The 16,784-nt window shown below is 33.3% G+C and overlaps 1 protein-coding gene across 2 annotated transcripts in view; it reads right to left on the bottom strand.

Moving 5' to 3' along the window:
* Positions 1-16,784, bottom strand: part of LOC114031824 (RB1-inducible coiled-coil protein 1) — an 86,869-nt gene that overhangs the window by 21,632 nt on the left and 48,453 nt on the right. For both annotated transcript variants that reach the window (XM_027846957.1, XM_027846958.1), the window contains exons 12-18: positions 14,331-14,392; positions 13,458-13,561; positions 12,878-13,004; positions 10,885-12,785; positions 5,775-5,940; positions 668-776; positions 294-534 (exon numbers count right to left, since the gene is read on the bottom strand). In XM_027846957.1, the coding sequence (XP_027702758.1) occupies positions 294-534; positions 668-776; positions 5,775-5,940; positions 10,885-12,785; positions 12,878-13,004; positions 13,458-13,561; positions 14,331-14,392 (2,710 nt within the window). The remainder of the gene's footprint in view (positions 1-293; positions 535-667; positions 777-5,774; positions 5,941-10,884; positions 12,786-12,877; positions 13,005-13,457; positions 13,562-14,330; positions 14,393-16,784) is intronic.

Genomic DNA, 16,784 nt, shown 5'->3' with positions numbered 1-16,784 from the left:
ATTGTGTTAACATTAACTGCTTTGTGTCTCCTGGACTGAAACAAGCCACCAAAACATTCAACTACACTGGGCTTGTAATTATTTTTGAAAGCTTCATTGTATCCTGCCAGTATCATTAGCTAAAATATGGCCTTCTTTTCTTTATAACTTCCAAAGTTCTCTCCTTGTTATGCTCTGTGCCCTAAGATAACTGTCTGCAAAGACTTGGTTGGTAGACAAGAAAGAGTTTAGCTGTGTTGGAGGACACACACACACACACACACACACACACACACACACACACGAATACTCACTGTACAGACATCATGCTTGTTTCCATTGCTGAATCTGTTCTTCCTTCATCAGTTATTTCTGAGGCTAATCTGTCTGTTTCACCAGGGAGTTCAGGTGCACATGCACCACAAAGTTCAGGGGCTGTAGCTAAATATGGTGGAGGAACAAAACTGCTACTACGCAATTTATTTACTTCTTCTTCAAGTTTTTTCTTCTCCTCAAGTAAACGAGCCCGATCTTCAGAAAGGGATTCAATTAAATCTGAATATAAAGAATAAAAACAATCAATCAATAAACTAACACTTACTGCATTTCAAAAAAATTTAAAAAAATTTAACCAAAAGATCACTATAGAAGTGATCTGAAATATTCTATTAGAATAACTGTAACTAACCTTTATCTCGTTCTTGTTGTTGCATTGTATTTTTCAATTTGTCACTAAGATCATTTATTATATTTTCTTTCTTCATTTTTTCTCTTGTTAGAACAGTGTTAAAATTAGTCTAGGATTAGAAAAAAATGATGACTTGAAATTAAGTCTAGACACAAAGACAGAAAACAACATAAATTTTTTTAAAAGTTGCAAATTATCTTTACAAAAAAGTGCCCAGAAAAATAAATGAGAGAAACTTAATCCAATGGTGTCTTAAATTTGTTGTTAATTATACTTCAAAATATTTGATAATTCCTGGCATCCTCTGTCCTCTTTTCCACAATTGTGCTACCATCACTGAAGAAGCAGAAGTGGGCATTGGCTAGCCTACCTATCAGTGATAAGCCTCTACATACTGACCTATTTTGGTTCTCAGAAAGCAGACTCAAGTTTGCTGCTGTGGCCACGCTGAAAACTTTTTCAGCAAATCAGAGCTTGCTGAATGTCAGAGTTTATGGTCCACTGACATAGTCTTCAAGAATCAAGCATCATCTACGTGTCAAGTTGAGGCATAAAAATAGGACTTTGTGGAGGAGAAAAGGATGCTTAGAATCATAAAGTTTTTAAGATGGTTTATGGTTTTTAGATCCGTTGTTGGTATTTTAAATGTGAGATCTATGTTCTATGACATGCAAATGCACAGAAATATAGAGGAATTGAACCATATCAATCTTGTGACGGGACATAAAACAAAATAAGAAAAATAGAAAGATTGCTAACAGGGAATTCTTTGAAGAAGCAGAGAAGAGTTAGAAGATTTAGATTTGCCATTTAACCAAAGGCAATAAAAACCATCTCACTTTATATGGAATTTGGTCATCTCACATTATAGTGTTTATGAATATTTGCAAAAAAAAAAAAATACAATGAAAATAAATGCAGCTTAAGCACCACGATTAGTTATAGAGGATGTAAAGAAAAATACTATCAACAACTCAATAAGAAGCTCCAAATTAAATCAACATATATTGACAGTGATTTCAATACAAATGTGGCAACAGGTCAAGATGGTAAAAGAACATAGGTGAGGAAGAAGATCTAAAAGTAAAGAGAAGCTTCAAGATCATGAATATTACTTCAAGAAAATAATTAGTAGGCACTGGACATGGTGAGCACCATATAACATCTCAAAAATGAAACTGATTATATTTTAGCACACAAGAAAAATTTAACTGATGTGGGAGACATCTCTGAATCAGCCCGTTTGTATACAGTTAGGTCACTGACTTGTCAGAACCAAGATCACAATTAACAAAATGCTGGAAGAATAAGAAAAAAAAAGGTCATATAATTGAAACAATACAATATTGAAATATTTGAACAAGTAATTATAATTAAATTATACAATAATATCATAATTAATAATATAATAATATTTAATAACAAGTAGAAGACTTACTACACTGACATTAACCATAATAATTGTTTACCTAAGTTCAATCTTTAAATCAACTGAAATAACAAGGAAACAAAAAGAACCTAAAAAGCACCTTACTTGGTAAATATTTGACTTAACTTGCTAAAAACAGAGAAATGGTGGCCAAAGAAATACTAATTTAGATTATAAACTCACTTATAAAATGTTGCAAAATAGGATAATGAATGATCATCTGCGTTAACAGTTTACTCTCCTTGGCACTCCTGGGAACCAAGCTTCCTCCTCTTCATGTGGCCATATTCTGCCCTGTCACAATAACCACATGCCTGCTACCCTTTCATTTCTTACTCCTATCATCAGATCCACAGAACCATTGCCTTAGGAAAAGGCCTGTCAATGGAACGCCCTGTTGTTCCACTCACTATCTCTGCAACTTCCCAGACAATAATTCCCTTCCCTGCCCACCACTATGTTGTCTCTCTTATTAGAATATAAGCTCCTGGAAGACAGGTACTGTGTCCCTCGTGCTTAGTATAGCAATTAGTACAGAGTGCTAGATAAATGTTTTTCATGCATCTGTATTCATTCATACTAAAATAGTGGAGCATAAAAGCAGTTTAAAGACAGCTTGAAATAGTAAGCAAAGTTATCTGCTGGGTGTTTAAGAATGACAATGGAAAGACAACAAACAGAAAGAAAAAGGGAAAGATCTACAAAGATTTTTAAAAATTGTTTCTACCATCAAGAATAATTATCACAGGATGTAAAAAATGCAAAAAGAGAAAAAAATAGATGAGAAAAGCAGTTGGATTGGACCATATTCATATAGATAAAATCCATACTGGAAATGACCAAACCGTGAGGACGTTAAGGAGTCAATTCACAGCATTGTAAAAAAAAAAAAATCACACTTCATTAATACTAAGAAAAGGTGACTAAGCTATCAATAACTACCAAGCTATACGCCTCACTTTGACATATCTATAAAATCCTTATAAGACTCATCTACACATGAATTGAGGGCATCTTCAATGATGGTATTAATAGAAAACAAACTGGTTTTTATAAGTAATAATCTACAATAGAACATATCTTTGCCATTTCGCAGCTGAAAGATGTATAGGCTCCAAGATGCTTGTTTATAATTATGAAAAATTAAAATAAAAATGAAAAATCTGAGAACAAAAGGCTCTCTTCCAATAAAGTATATCTCACTCATACATCAAAATCATTTAAGATTCCTAAGATAAAACAATAGAAATGACACTATTTAATAGCCCTCTGTTCATATAAAGCAAGGCATGAAAAAAGGAGATATATGCTTCCCCAAGATTTTCACCACTGTGATGAAGGTTATACAATGCAGAGTCCAAACGGTAAAGGGGTTCCCTATGGAGAATAAGGTACTCCAGATACTCTTGTTCGTAGCTAACAGTGTACTGGTTCCATAATGCCTTGGGATATTGCAGAATGTCCTCGAAAAGATTCATAACTACTCAAAAGAGTTTGGCCTGATGATCAACACGGGAAAAATCAAATTTGGACAAAGAATGTTTATCGTCAAATAATATATACATCTGGGATAGATTTTACAGATGGACAAGTTGCGCCTAGAGTTTCAGAATGAGAGTGAGCTGGATTGTCTTCAGAAAGCTGCAAGCTTCTCTTAGAAAGAAAGGTACACTTTAATAATAGTAATATTTTACTGATGCATGACTGAAAGCTATGGAACACCATTCTTCGAAGGACAGGAAATGAGTACTACAGAGGGCAATGGAAATGCACATTGTGGGTATAATCAGGTTGCAAATTATAACCACTGAAAAACTGCAAAGAACAGAAATAAAGATATTATCAGGGAAATGAATGCAACAGATGATGGGCTAATTACATAGTAAGGAAAAGGAATGACAAATATATAGTTCAAGCACTGCACAAGAAAGCAGGGAAGGCCTCCAACAAGGATGGACTCCAACCCCTGTGGGGGATATGGGAGAATATGGAATGGGCTATGATGTGCACTCCTGGAGGAATTAACCAAAGCAATGAGATCCCAGATCCATGAGAGTTTTCTTATTTGGAAATCAACATCAAATAAAAATGCCAATTTCCTTCTGAAACTTACTAAAGTTGTGGAAATTATGATACAAATGTGAGTGTCCTATTCCAATTATAAAAATCAGACTTTTTTTTCCAACAGGAAAGGTCTGTCCTTAAGAAAGTTTAAAACATCTGATATGGGAATGAAAATGGTGAATGACTAAAGTGCTTAGCATAGAGCCTGGTATATAGTAAGTGCTATATAAATGTTAGTTATTATTGTTATAATAAAGACTACTGCATTTATGCAAATTCAGACAGTCAATAGCTTAAATGTACATAGTGCTTTAAAGTTTACTAAGCACTTTGCTTAGAAAATCCTGGGAACTTTTGGTACATGTCACTGTTACACAGTAAGTCATATTTGTAGGACATAAAATTAGATCTGCAAGGTGCAAATCCAGCGCACTTTCTATCAAAGTAAAGAACAGTCACCCCTTCCCTGTCGTAGTTTCAATATATTGCGGGTCAGCATAAAAAATTAAATGGGAATTTGGGGGGAAGTTTTGCAGAAGCCACAGACAACACGTGAAGGCCAACAGAAGACAGAAAAATTTTAGAAATTCAAAAATGCATAAAATATATGTATAGTATTGTGTCAACCCACCCAAACTTTACAATGTGGTACTCACTGTAAACACCCCATAAAAGAAAAAGAAAAAAAAGTCAGATTTCTTCTCTGGTATGAAGGGAGGGCCAAAAAATTTTCTGAGGATTTTCCAGATTGTGGGGGGCACCACTCATCTAACCCCACAATGTGGAAGGGATAACTGTAGTTATGAGTGAAGTTAAATATCACTTTACCTTTACTTCATCTCCCACCTCAATCTCTCCCCAAAATACTTATAAAAAGTAGTGGAAATTTAAAAGAAAAGTTGCCCACTAATTTAGATTTTTAGAACTGGCTGGGACCTTAAGAAATCACTTAGTCAAAACCCATCTTTTCCAAACCCAGAGAGTTTAAGTAAGTTACTGAATTGCGAAACTCCAGGCTAATGTTTTAATTAGGGCTCAAAGAGTCAGCAACTATCTATTAAGAACTACTATGTGCTAGGTACTTTGTTAGACACTGGGGATACACGTACAAAGAATGAAATAATCCATACTCAAAATATGACATATTTCCAGGAAGATCATAAAGAATTTCATCGTGCCCAGGACAGTGTTCAGTATGCAGGTATACTCATGAGGGTACTCAATAAATAGTTAATCCTGATCAATTACATTCTAATAGGTTCAATTTAAATGAAAACTATAGCTACAAAATTACTCACCAGCAAATTAAGTATTATTAGTATGCTTTTTGGCATGTTCATGATTTCTGATATTGTCCTATCATTTCCTAAATTGAAATCAGTTATTCTAGCAGATCTTTCAGGAACTTCTTGCATCACTGTCCTAACACAGTGTAAAGATTTCCTCAGTTTGACCTCTTGAATATTACCATGTATTATTTCCAAGTCTTAAGAGGACAAGGCTAATAATGTAGGCTACACAGGCAAATACTACACATTACACACAACACAAACACAGCAAATCCTGTTGCTGTTTACCCCCTGCAAATCCTCAAAAAAAGAAAGACAAATTTACCTGTTGTTCTGCAATCAAAGATGTTCGAACATTTTGCACTTCTTCATTCTTTCTTTTTTCTTGTTCTTCAAGTTGCTCTAAAAACTTGGCCTTTTCTTCCTGAAGTTTTTCTTGAAGTTCAGCAACTAAACTTGACGAATCTTCACTGGTATGCTCAATGGGAGGACTTAAAAAGTGAATATAATATTGAAAACAGGCTATTAAATTAATGAAGTGACTTCTTAAAATACTTCAATGATCTTAATGTAGCTTAGAAACTCAATAGGTTTAGAATAAGAGTGACAATATATGATAACTTTTTCCCTTAAAACCCAGTAATGCCTGAGTAAGAACATATCTATATGAAGTCTGGCTTTCTATGTTACAGAAAAAAGGAATTGCAAGGATATTATATGAGTAATACAGCAATATTACCGTAGCTAAGAGGGTACAGTTTGTGGCATATTCAAATCACAGAAAGACAGACTAAAAAACTTTCAAAGTTACTCTCCATTCTGAAACATGTTTTTTAGAACATGCACAGCTAGTAATTATCCAGGCTATGCCTTAAGACGTCTGTGAAAGTGAACTCACTACTTCACAAAGTAGCCATTCCAGTTTAAGGAAGCTCTAATGATATGAACTCTTGTTTTGCCAAAATCTGTCTTCCTTGCTACTTCTACCTACTGTTGTTAGAGTTCTGCCCTAGAGGTTAAGTCAAACAGAAACATCATGATCTCTCTGATAAGTAATCATATTAATCCAAGAAAATGCCCTCACCAATAAGTGATCCCATGATCAAATTCCACTATATCTTTTAGACACAAGAGAAAAGCTTCTTATTTTTATTGTCTATTTTCAACATACTATCACTATTTTACCACTGGAAAAATAATAATTTAAAGTTTGTACAGTGCCTTATAAATATTATTTAACTTTTTCCTCCCAAAAACCCTGGGAGGTAGGTGCCATTATCTCAATTTTACAGATGAGCAAACTGATGCAGAGGTAAATGACTTGCCCAAGTTCACGCAGATAAGTATCTGAGGCCAGTTTTGAACTCAGGTCTTACTGACTCCAGATCAAGTCAGGCTTAATGTAAGGGAAAAAACAAAAAACCCCCAAAACTTTCTAACAATTAACATTGCCACAAAGTGGAATGGCTTGCTTCCTCCTTGGAGGTATTTTAAGCAGAGCCTGGAGATGACAGTGGGATATCCTTCTTGTATGGGCTGGACTAGATGGGTGCTGAGGTCCCTTCGATCTATCAGATTCAAGGATCCCATAATCATGCAGCTAGACTTTAAGAGCCATAGGAAAAAAGGATATTTTCAAATTTATTGTAGTAAAATTGGTTATTCAAGTATCTTCTTCTTTGTATCCTCTTCAGTAGATAAGAGCGCTGTCTTGAACAGAGTAGGCATCAGTAAATATTCAGTGAATGCTCTTTTCAAAAGCCAAAAAACCTAGTCATCAAATACCTCTTGCTTGCACAAAGGTTTTTAACCTTTTCAAATTTTTGCATCATGGATCCCTTTGGAAACATGTGAGGCCTATAGAAGCATCTTCAGAAAGTTTTTAAAAGTATAAAACATGTCATCATTACAAAGGAAATCAATTGTATTTAAACAATTAAAAAATTATAGAACAATTCCAGATTCCTGGTTAAGAACTACTATTCTATCAAAATCCCTTGACACTTCAATGTCCTTCCTTTAGAGAAAAGTGGGGCAGAAGAGACACTACCTTCAAATTAATAAAGTTGGGTGGAAGAATCTTTTTGATAAATCATTTATGAATGAAAGTGTGGCTTCATGTAAGCTCCAAAAAATGGACCAAACCATGCATGATATAATTTAATTTAGTTTGTAATAAGATCAAGATGATTTTAGCCTATGTTATAGGTTATTTTTAGCCTCGGTTAGCCTATTCAAGTCTACGTTGTGTACTTTCACAATCTCCTTCACTGGTTTTGCTTTCATTCCTTAGGAAAATTCCACTTCAATCTTTCAAACCCCCAGCTTCTCCACTATAAAAGGAGAAGGTTTGACCAATGGCTTTAGTCCCTTCCAGTTATAACATTCCTTGAAGTCAGCATTTTTATATAGCTTCTAACTACCTTTTAGTTTTTGTCTAAATACCACAGCCCTCTCTCAAAACTCAAGCCTCTTGACTGAATATCTCCCATGTCAATTTAGAAAATTTCTTTTAAACTGATGCTACTGTGGTTTGCCTATGGCCAGGTCCAACAACTCACATGAAGATGGATCAAGTTCAGGAATGAAGTATGACCAAATGGCTTTTGAAAAGTCTTGAAAGATTAAGGTTATTTTTTAAAATCTGTTCTAAGAAACAAAAACAAAAAACCCACTTCTCCTTGGCTATTTTTGTACTAGTACATAATACCTGATTGGAGCTAAAAAGCAATGTATACAACACACAAACTGTACCTTTACACTGTTCAGATTCTTAATTGTTTAAGACTTGTTTTTTATTTCCCTGAAGACTTCATGAGTGGGGGGAGGCTGGTAGAATGGGAAAGGAAGGCATGTAGGGGTGCTCTAGCAATGCTTCTAAGCAGGAAAAAAATGTAACATTCTAATAGTAAAGTCTCTACTGCTACTATCGCTACTAACTATGCTCTCCCTCCCCACTGGCAATCCAAGTGATATATGGAAAATAAGGTAAGGAAATGGCATTTGCTTGGAGACAAGAGTGGCAAAGTGGTACAGTGGAAGTAGGCATGATTTTGTATTCATTTAACTCTATGTAAATTTGAGTTTCTTCATCTACAAGATAGGCATAATACTCCACATGGTGGTTGAGGAAATTACCTTAAAAGATTATATAAAATGGGAGCCATTATTTTTAGACATCAACTATATAAAATTTTAAGATCTTAAGTAACACGCTAAAAGCCTACTGGTTGAGGACCCTTGTCATAATCTAACTGGAATTCAGAGTGCTTTCACTTTGAATACTATTTTATCTATATGTTACAAACTAAACTATAGCTCTACTCTAAATATTTTATTATTCAGTCAATAAAAATTTATCATGTGAGTACTATGTACCAGGTACTTTGTTAATTAAGCACTGGGGATACAAAAAAAGAAAAAAAGAAAATTCTAATCTTCTATGATAATTTTAAAATTTCCTAAATAATACGGTTTCTAAAATTCATTTCTGAAAGATGCTGACACAAATATATATTGGTTAAGTCCTAGCTATAAATTTTGAATCAATTCTATACACATGAATGAAAATTCTGCATATCAAATGTTATCTTCCCCACTAACTTTCAGTTTAAAAAAAGTGGAGATATTTTCCTTTGGTAAATTAGGTTTCAACCTGAAATAAAATTACAATGAAGAATCTAATTAGCCTTTTATAATCACAAGTTCACAAGTTTGCAAGAAAAAAGTGAATTTTATGGTTTATTAACAACACTCAAAACAGAAATATAACTTTTAGGATCGATACGATATCTTAGAGGTACAAATTTTAAAATGAGCACGCATTTGTGAACAGGACATACTGGACTGCAAAGTAAAACAACTTTTTTCTCAAACCACTTCGTCAATGTTTAAAAAGAGGATGATATTTTCCTTGATTGTTTAAACCTTATTTTCTAACACCAGATGTAAGGTTTTGGCATTTAGAAACAAATAGGTTGAATTTTGGTGAGATGCTGGATGAAAGAAAATGAAGAAACAAGTGAACAAACATGGAACAACATTAGTTGTACACAATGGTAAATGAAAAACACATTCCTTAGACAAATGGCTTTGAAGACATGAGAAGCTGCTAATTTGCTACTGTGTATTATACAATTCCTTTATATACAGATGCTTTATTAATTCTATTAAGTACAAACATCTATATACGTACACATATAATAATGAACACATGTGGTGTAAATTTTTCATACATTTCTTATAGCTATGATTTTGACAGTAGAATTATACCATGACTGTCATACGACAATGGTATTTCAAAGTAAAGTTCCAAAGTAAAGGCATGTCTTGCCTAACATCATTAACTGGTTCCCTAAATTAGGCAAAACATTACAAGACATAGTTGGTTTCATGGAAACAGGGTTGTGAACAGAAAAAAGGATTGTTAAATCATAAAAGGGTATGATTAGAATTATTTATGACTATTGCAAAATGATATTGGTCAAGGCAATATTAAATGGACTATGCTGATAGTTATTTGAGAAAAATATACACTGTATTTGGTATACATAAGAGACAAAACATACAAAAAAGGAAAATCCATAGTCTAAGTGACCTAAGGTTTTCGGCACTTCTAACTTGCACAGGTAAAGTCCTCATAACATAACCACCAGAAATTCTCTCTTTATACTATATTTAGGATGAATCCTAAAACTCAATACTATAATCTAGGGGTACACACAGCTGTGAAACACTGGGTTCACAAATGAAATTATATTTAACAAAAAGAGTCACACAACAGCAGGCTGCATGTCAAAGATTCAATAATGAATCTTATGTAATGTAAAGCCCTTTGAAAATCTTAATATAACTATATAAATATTAGCTATTACTATTGTTACATGAAGCTTGAGAACTGACCCTGATACTATTACTGGTACTTCCTAAACGGTCATTGCATTACTGTTCAAAATTATAAACTCCTTTAATGACTAGACAGCAGTAAATATATACTGGTTGAAACACAAATTTTTACCTATACAACCAAATGACTCTTCCCAACATTTTCCTTACAGTAAACTGAGAAAAAAACCCTGGAAAATTATAACATACATATTATCAGAAATGCAGACCTTTAAAAACTACATTTATGAAATTAAAACATTTCAAAATTTGTTATTTCAATCACACACATGTGCATACATAATGCACTTTTCATTTAGTCTATCCTCTTAATTTTAAAAGGATATTACATAGAATATGATTCGAAACATCAGCCCAAATAACCAATTAGTTAACAAAGTTAAAACTCACACATTCAAATTTTGTAAGATTAACATATATATTTAGGGCATATGATCATATAAAAACCATAATTATAAGAGAATGTGAGATATAAACCTATTAATCTATTAGTTTCAATTATAAACACTTTCAGGAAACTAAATTCTTACCTTTTGGTTATTTGACTCTCAAGATGTTTAATTTTTTCCAACAGTTCTTTTTCAACAGCATCCCTCTGTAACTCAAATTCTTTTAGGGCAACTTGAACAGCTTCCTCTTTTTCACAATTAAGTTTCTGAACGAGTCGTTCTCTGTCTTGTTCTTGATTCATAACTATTTTCTCTTTGTCTTCTTCAAGTTTGTGGATAGTAGCTTCATATTTTTCTTCTTGTTGGGCCATTCTTTCATTGCTTTGTTTTTCAAGGACACTCAATTCCAACTCCAGCTTACTCTGCAATTCCACTATTTGTTCTTTCAATTTAGTTTCAACTTCAAAAGCTTGTTGATGTAAAGATGTTACCTTGTTTAGTTCAGCTCTCAGCAAATTTGATTCTTCTTCATGTCTACCAACCAACTCTGAAATGCACTGATCTTTTTCAATGGTCATTAGCGTTTTCAGCTCTGCTAAACCTATTTGGTAGTCCTCATTGTTATCTAGAATCTTCTGATTTAACTTGCTTATCTCTGATCTCAAGTTTTCGGTTTCTTTTTCAATGAGGACCTTTAAGGTTTCCTGCTGCTGGGCTTTGTTTTCTTCTAATAATATTTTCATTTCATCAGTTTCTGCTTCTTTCAAAGCAAGCTCAACCTCTAACTTGCATCTCAGGTCAGACAAATCAGAAACTTTAAGTTTTAACTCCTGTAATTGTTGTTCCTTTTCTTGGACAACTATTGCATGGGATTCTTGCATTTGATCAAGTCTTTGTTGATTTTCCTTTTTTAATTTCTCTAAAGAAACCTTGTGGTCATTCAAAACTTTTTCAAATTCCTGTGTGTGCTTATCTTGAAGGGTATCTTCTAGTTCCTTTAGGTGACTCTGCTCCAAACTCTGAAGCTCTGCCCTAAGGAGATGTAACTTCTCTTCATTCTCAACATGGACCTTTTTTAAGTCTTCTAACACAATTTCTCGTGATTGCTTCAGTTCTTTAATTTCAAAATTTTGGTTCTTCATTGCATGCTCCATCTCTAGCAACTTCTGATCTTTTTCATTTTGCAGGCAGAGGACAGCTTCTTTTTCATTCTTAACCAAAGCAAACTCATTATCTTTATTTTGTAAAACCTCTTCAAGACCTACTAAATCTCCTTTTAATTTTTTAATCTTTTTTTCATTTTCTTCACTATCTTTTATTAATGCATTGAGCTTAGCTTCATACTCATTTTTTAAAGACTGCAGTTCTTTCTGATGTTTTTCTTTTAGTGTTATTTCCAGGGAACATTTTACTCTTTCAACGATATTTCGTATTTCTACAGCTGTACATTTTAAAGAATTAGAGAAATCACACTGTTCCTTCTGCACAAGTGTTCTGAAGTGACACAGGTCTTCTTTTATGTTTTGTAAATTGAACTGGGACTCTTGGGCAACAACTCTACATTTTTCCATTTGAACATTTAGAGAAGCATGGTCTCCTGAATCTTCTTTACCACATATATTTGTATCCTGCATGCGTCTGCTGTCTATTGCATTGATAACTGAAGAATAGAGTGATTCTACCATCATTTCTGGACTTTGTGGGTCACTTATAGGATTAGGAGATGCTAGATTTTCTTCTATTACAAATTCATTCACTGCTGACATAAAATCAGATTCAGGGCTTTCAGCTAAAGAGTCTAAATCTAAAGATTCTTGGTGAAGGGTTTGTTCTATATTTGGATGAGGAATTGTCTCAAAATCAAATGTATGGGCATCAATGCTATCTGGAGACAATTCTTCTAATGGACACACCGGAGGGCACAGGGGATCCTGAATAGTGAGTGGAGGAGGAGTTCTAGGTGAGGTAGTAGTTGTAATTCCTGTTGTACTTTCCATCCTTGGTGTAGTAACTGATTGTGGGGATGTCTGACTCATGGAAGCCTAGAGGTAAAAAAGGAAAACAAAAACAGAATTCAATTAAAAAATCATATTCTAATGTTTATCCACAAATAAGCCAAATTAAAAAACCCTACCTTTTGTTCACTCAGTAGGTCTGTAATGGTCTGTGACATTTCATCCAAACTTTGTGCTGCTTTCACTAAATTACGTAGCGCAAGTACATGCTGGTGTAGAGGTTCAAAGTCACAAAGTAATGGAACCCTGAGAAGAAGAAGAGTTCTTATTTCAAATTTCTATGACATAATGACAATGAAATACTAAAAACATATGTTAAATTAGATCATTAAAATTTTTTTAATGTATCAGGAATATTTTAAAATTATCAAGGTAAAGTACTAAAGCATACCTAAGTAGGTACACTTAGAATCCTTATCTCCTGAGTGCAAAAGCTGTTTAAGCGTAGACCACTAATCTGATAATTGGTTTTATTTCTCATACTGAGCTTTATTTCTGCCTAATTAAGTTGGTATTCCTCCAGTGAAATCCATGGGACTCCACTAAAGAAGATCTTGAAGCCGTATTTTGTTTTTTCTACAATTATCTTCCTAAAAATTTCATTAACTACAACCCCAAAATTCAGTATTGTATAATGTAAACAAATGAACATCTAAACATTAAAATGAACATGTAAAATCAAGCATAGTTACTATTTACCTGAGTAATGGTTGTACTTCTGAAGGACAGAAAGACTGCAGAAACTTCAAATCAGTTAAGGAAATATCTGGAAGTTCACCATCAAATTTCCGAGGTTTTCGAGTCTGAGGATAAGACAATTAACATAGAAACATAATTATGGGCATAGAATAATGACAAAAACATAATAAAAAAGCAGAAATCAATACATATGATGAGTTTCAATATAATCAAATCAAGTTGTTAGACACTAAATCTTTCTATTGAAGAGTTCAATTTTCTGTTATTCTTCTAAATAGAAATTGCTAAGATTCACCATAAGTCTCAGCTAATTTTGATCTTATAGTACAGTATTTTAAAAAGGCCTTATCAGTGATATATGGTGACAAAGGATTCTGAAGCACTATCTAATCAACAAATTGATGCTATTATCTATTAGAGATCATGCAACCTGTATTTTGTCAATTAACTTCTCGTTTATCTTATTTTTATAACTCACATATACTCCTATGTTATATGTGTATTGGTAGACATATAAATAAATATAGACACATACACATATACATATATACTCGTATAGCATTATTCAGGGTATATAGTTTCCTTAATTTTCCAAAAAACCAAAACCAGATACCCTCTAATACCAAGAAAAATCCTGGTAATACTATTATGAAAAAAATTTAAGACTTTGTATCAGTTGACTCTTTTAAAGAGCTAAATTAAAAAATACCTCTGAGCACAAAGTTCATTATATTTATAGGGACTATTTTAAAAGCTGCCACCTAATTTTACTGACAGTTTCCACATCAGGTTCTTCCCTAATGCCAAATACTTTCAAAATTGTAGTTGATTCAAAACATGCAGAATTTAATGTTTAAGAAAATGCATACATACACAAAAAGAAGGAGGCCAGGAGTCAAGTCCCCTAAACAGACGATTTCTTAAAAAAGATTTCCCTGTGTGAAGAGATTAACAATATGATTACAACAAAGGGAATAACAAATGAAAGGCAAAAATTATGACATTTGTGAAAAAATTTTAAAAATTTTTAAATAATTCCTCCCTTAAAAATTTTATATTCAACTCTTAAGCCTTCAAAAGACATGCTCTAATAGATTTCATTGATCCACTTCCTTTAGGAAGCCTTAGTGCTTTCTCTATGCACAAATTCTATTTTATTTACTTATCTGTATAAATATTATCCTCCCTCTTTTAATGTTAACTCCTTAAAGGTAGGGATTTTTTTTTATATTTTGTCTTTATTTACTCAGATCCAAAGTGCTTTGTATGTAGTTGATGCTAAATGAATGCTATCACTATCTTTACAAATAGTCCTTGTAAAAAAAAGAGGGGGAGGGAGCGCAGCTAGGTGGCACAGTGGATACAGCACTGGCCCTGGAGTCAGGCAGACCTGGGTTCAAATTCAGCCTCAGACATGACTCTAGACAAGACACTTAACCCCAGTTGCCTCACAAAATAAATATAGTCCTTCTCTGCAATCTGCCCTTCCAAATCTCTGAGCAGCCCACTTAAGCTGATAAGAAGGATCTATGAGCAGTATGTTGAAAGATGAAAGTGTAAAACTTCCATATGTCCATTTAAAGCTAAGAATTCAGTACCAGTAGATCTTTATTTGAGTGTCAGCATTAGTGCTGTTAAGGGAAAAACACCTTCTGATTCACCTGCCCATGATATTAAAAGTTAGCTGATAAGAAGAAAGCACCTAGACACCATTTATAGTGGCACTTTTGGTGATATCAAAGAAATAGGAAACAAAATAGATATCAATTAATTTGGAAATGGCTAAACAAACTATGGTACATGAATGTAATAGAATATATTCATATATATACACACATATATTATTGTGCTATAAGAAATGATGGGTGTGAAGAATAAAAAGAATTTAAAGAACTACATGAACTGATGCAGAGCAAAGCTGGGAAAACAATATACTCATTTAACTAAACCAATGTAAATAAAACACACACACAAAAGTGAATGTTGCAAAATTAGAAACAAGAAGCATAGCTCAAAAGAAGTGATGTGAAGACATTGCTATCCCTTTATGGGAGGGGAGTAAACTGGAGGTGGGGGGAGTACATGGGACACAAATGTTATACAGTGCATATATTTTCAGACTTTTGTAATGTACTGATCAGTTATGTTGATTTTTTTCCCTCTTCCTTTTTCTTTTGTTTTTAAAAAACACTATTTGTTATATAGAAGGCATTCTGGGAAGGGGTGGGGAAAGGACAGCAGGGAAAGCTAGTTACGTAAAAAACAAGATATTAATAAAAATTTATTAAAAATGAAAAACAAATTAATTCTTAAAAGGAAATTTAAAAGGCAAAATAAAAGAGTGACCTCTGAAATCCTTTCGAATTCTAAGAGTCAAGATTCTATATTTTTTGCATATTCTATAAGGGGAAAAATCTTATTTTTCAAAACAAATTATTAAAACTGGTTTTATTGCTTAAGAAAATTAGACACAATCATGATAAATGAAGCCTTTGATTACCAAGTTACCTATTTTATTTTTTTATTTTAGAAATGCAGGCAAATCCATGTTTTTCTAATAGAGTAACAATGTACTGACATCAATCAGTTTTTAAAAGCATAAATCAATGACTCCTTTAAAGTGAAAATAACTATAAATTTTACTTTAAAAAGGTCAAATTCTTATCAGTTTATTAGTCTATCTGCAATCTACTATCTGCTGGATGCCAAATGACAAAAGCTGAAAACAGAGTAGATGCCTGTTATAACCTAGCTTGCTGTTTTATGAACTTACATATATAATAGGATAAATTATGTTCTTTTAAACACATGAAAGTTATGTGAAATAAATGCCTCATGTATTAGAAAGAACCTTATGACCCCATTCTAGAACTCCACTACAGCTTGCTTAGGCCAATAACCAGTGCCTAATGATTCTGATACAGAAGATATGGGAGAAAGATGAAGGTTATTAAGATAATATGGAGGCAGATAAGCAGAAAGGACACAACTGAGACGAGGAAACCAGAGTTCTGCACCTGGCTTTGTGATCATTCATATGCAACTAATGGGCCCCTCTTGGACTCAGTTTCCTTATCTATTAAATAAAATAAAAAGAAAAAAAGTAGTCTTTACTCTCAAGAAAGTTATATACTAATGGAAGAAACAATATATAAAATAATGCAAGATATATACAGATTAGATAGAAAACAATCTGAGAGGAAAAAGCATTAGCACTTCCAGGATGACTTCCTAACAAAAGTGGAATTTGAGCTGAGTTTTAAAGGAAGCCAAGGTGTAAGAGGTGTATTCCAGGAGCAGAGAACAGAGAGAAGATGAGTACACAAA

Source organism: Vombatus ursinus, unplaced genomic scaffold (assembly GCF_900497805.2).
Source record: "Vombatus ursinus unplaced genomic scaffold, bare-nosed wombat genome assembly UNPS02015255.1, whole genome shotgun sequence".
Taxonomy (NCBI): Eukaryota; Metazoa; Chordata; class Mammalia; order Diprotodontia; family Vombatidae; genus Vombatus; species Vombatus ursinus.
The sequence above is the reverse complement of the archived record's forward strand: the minus strand, read 5'-3'. Positions and strand labels throughout refer to the sequence as shown.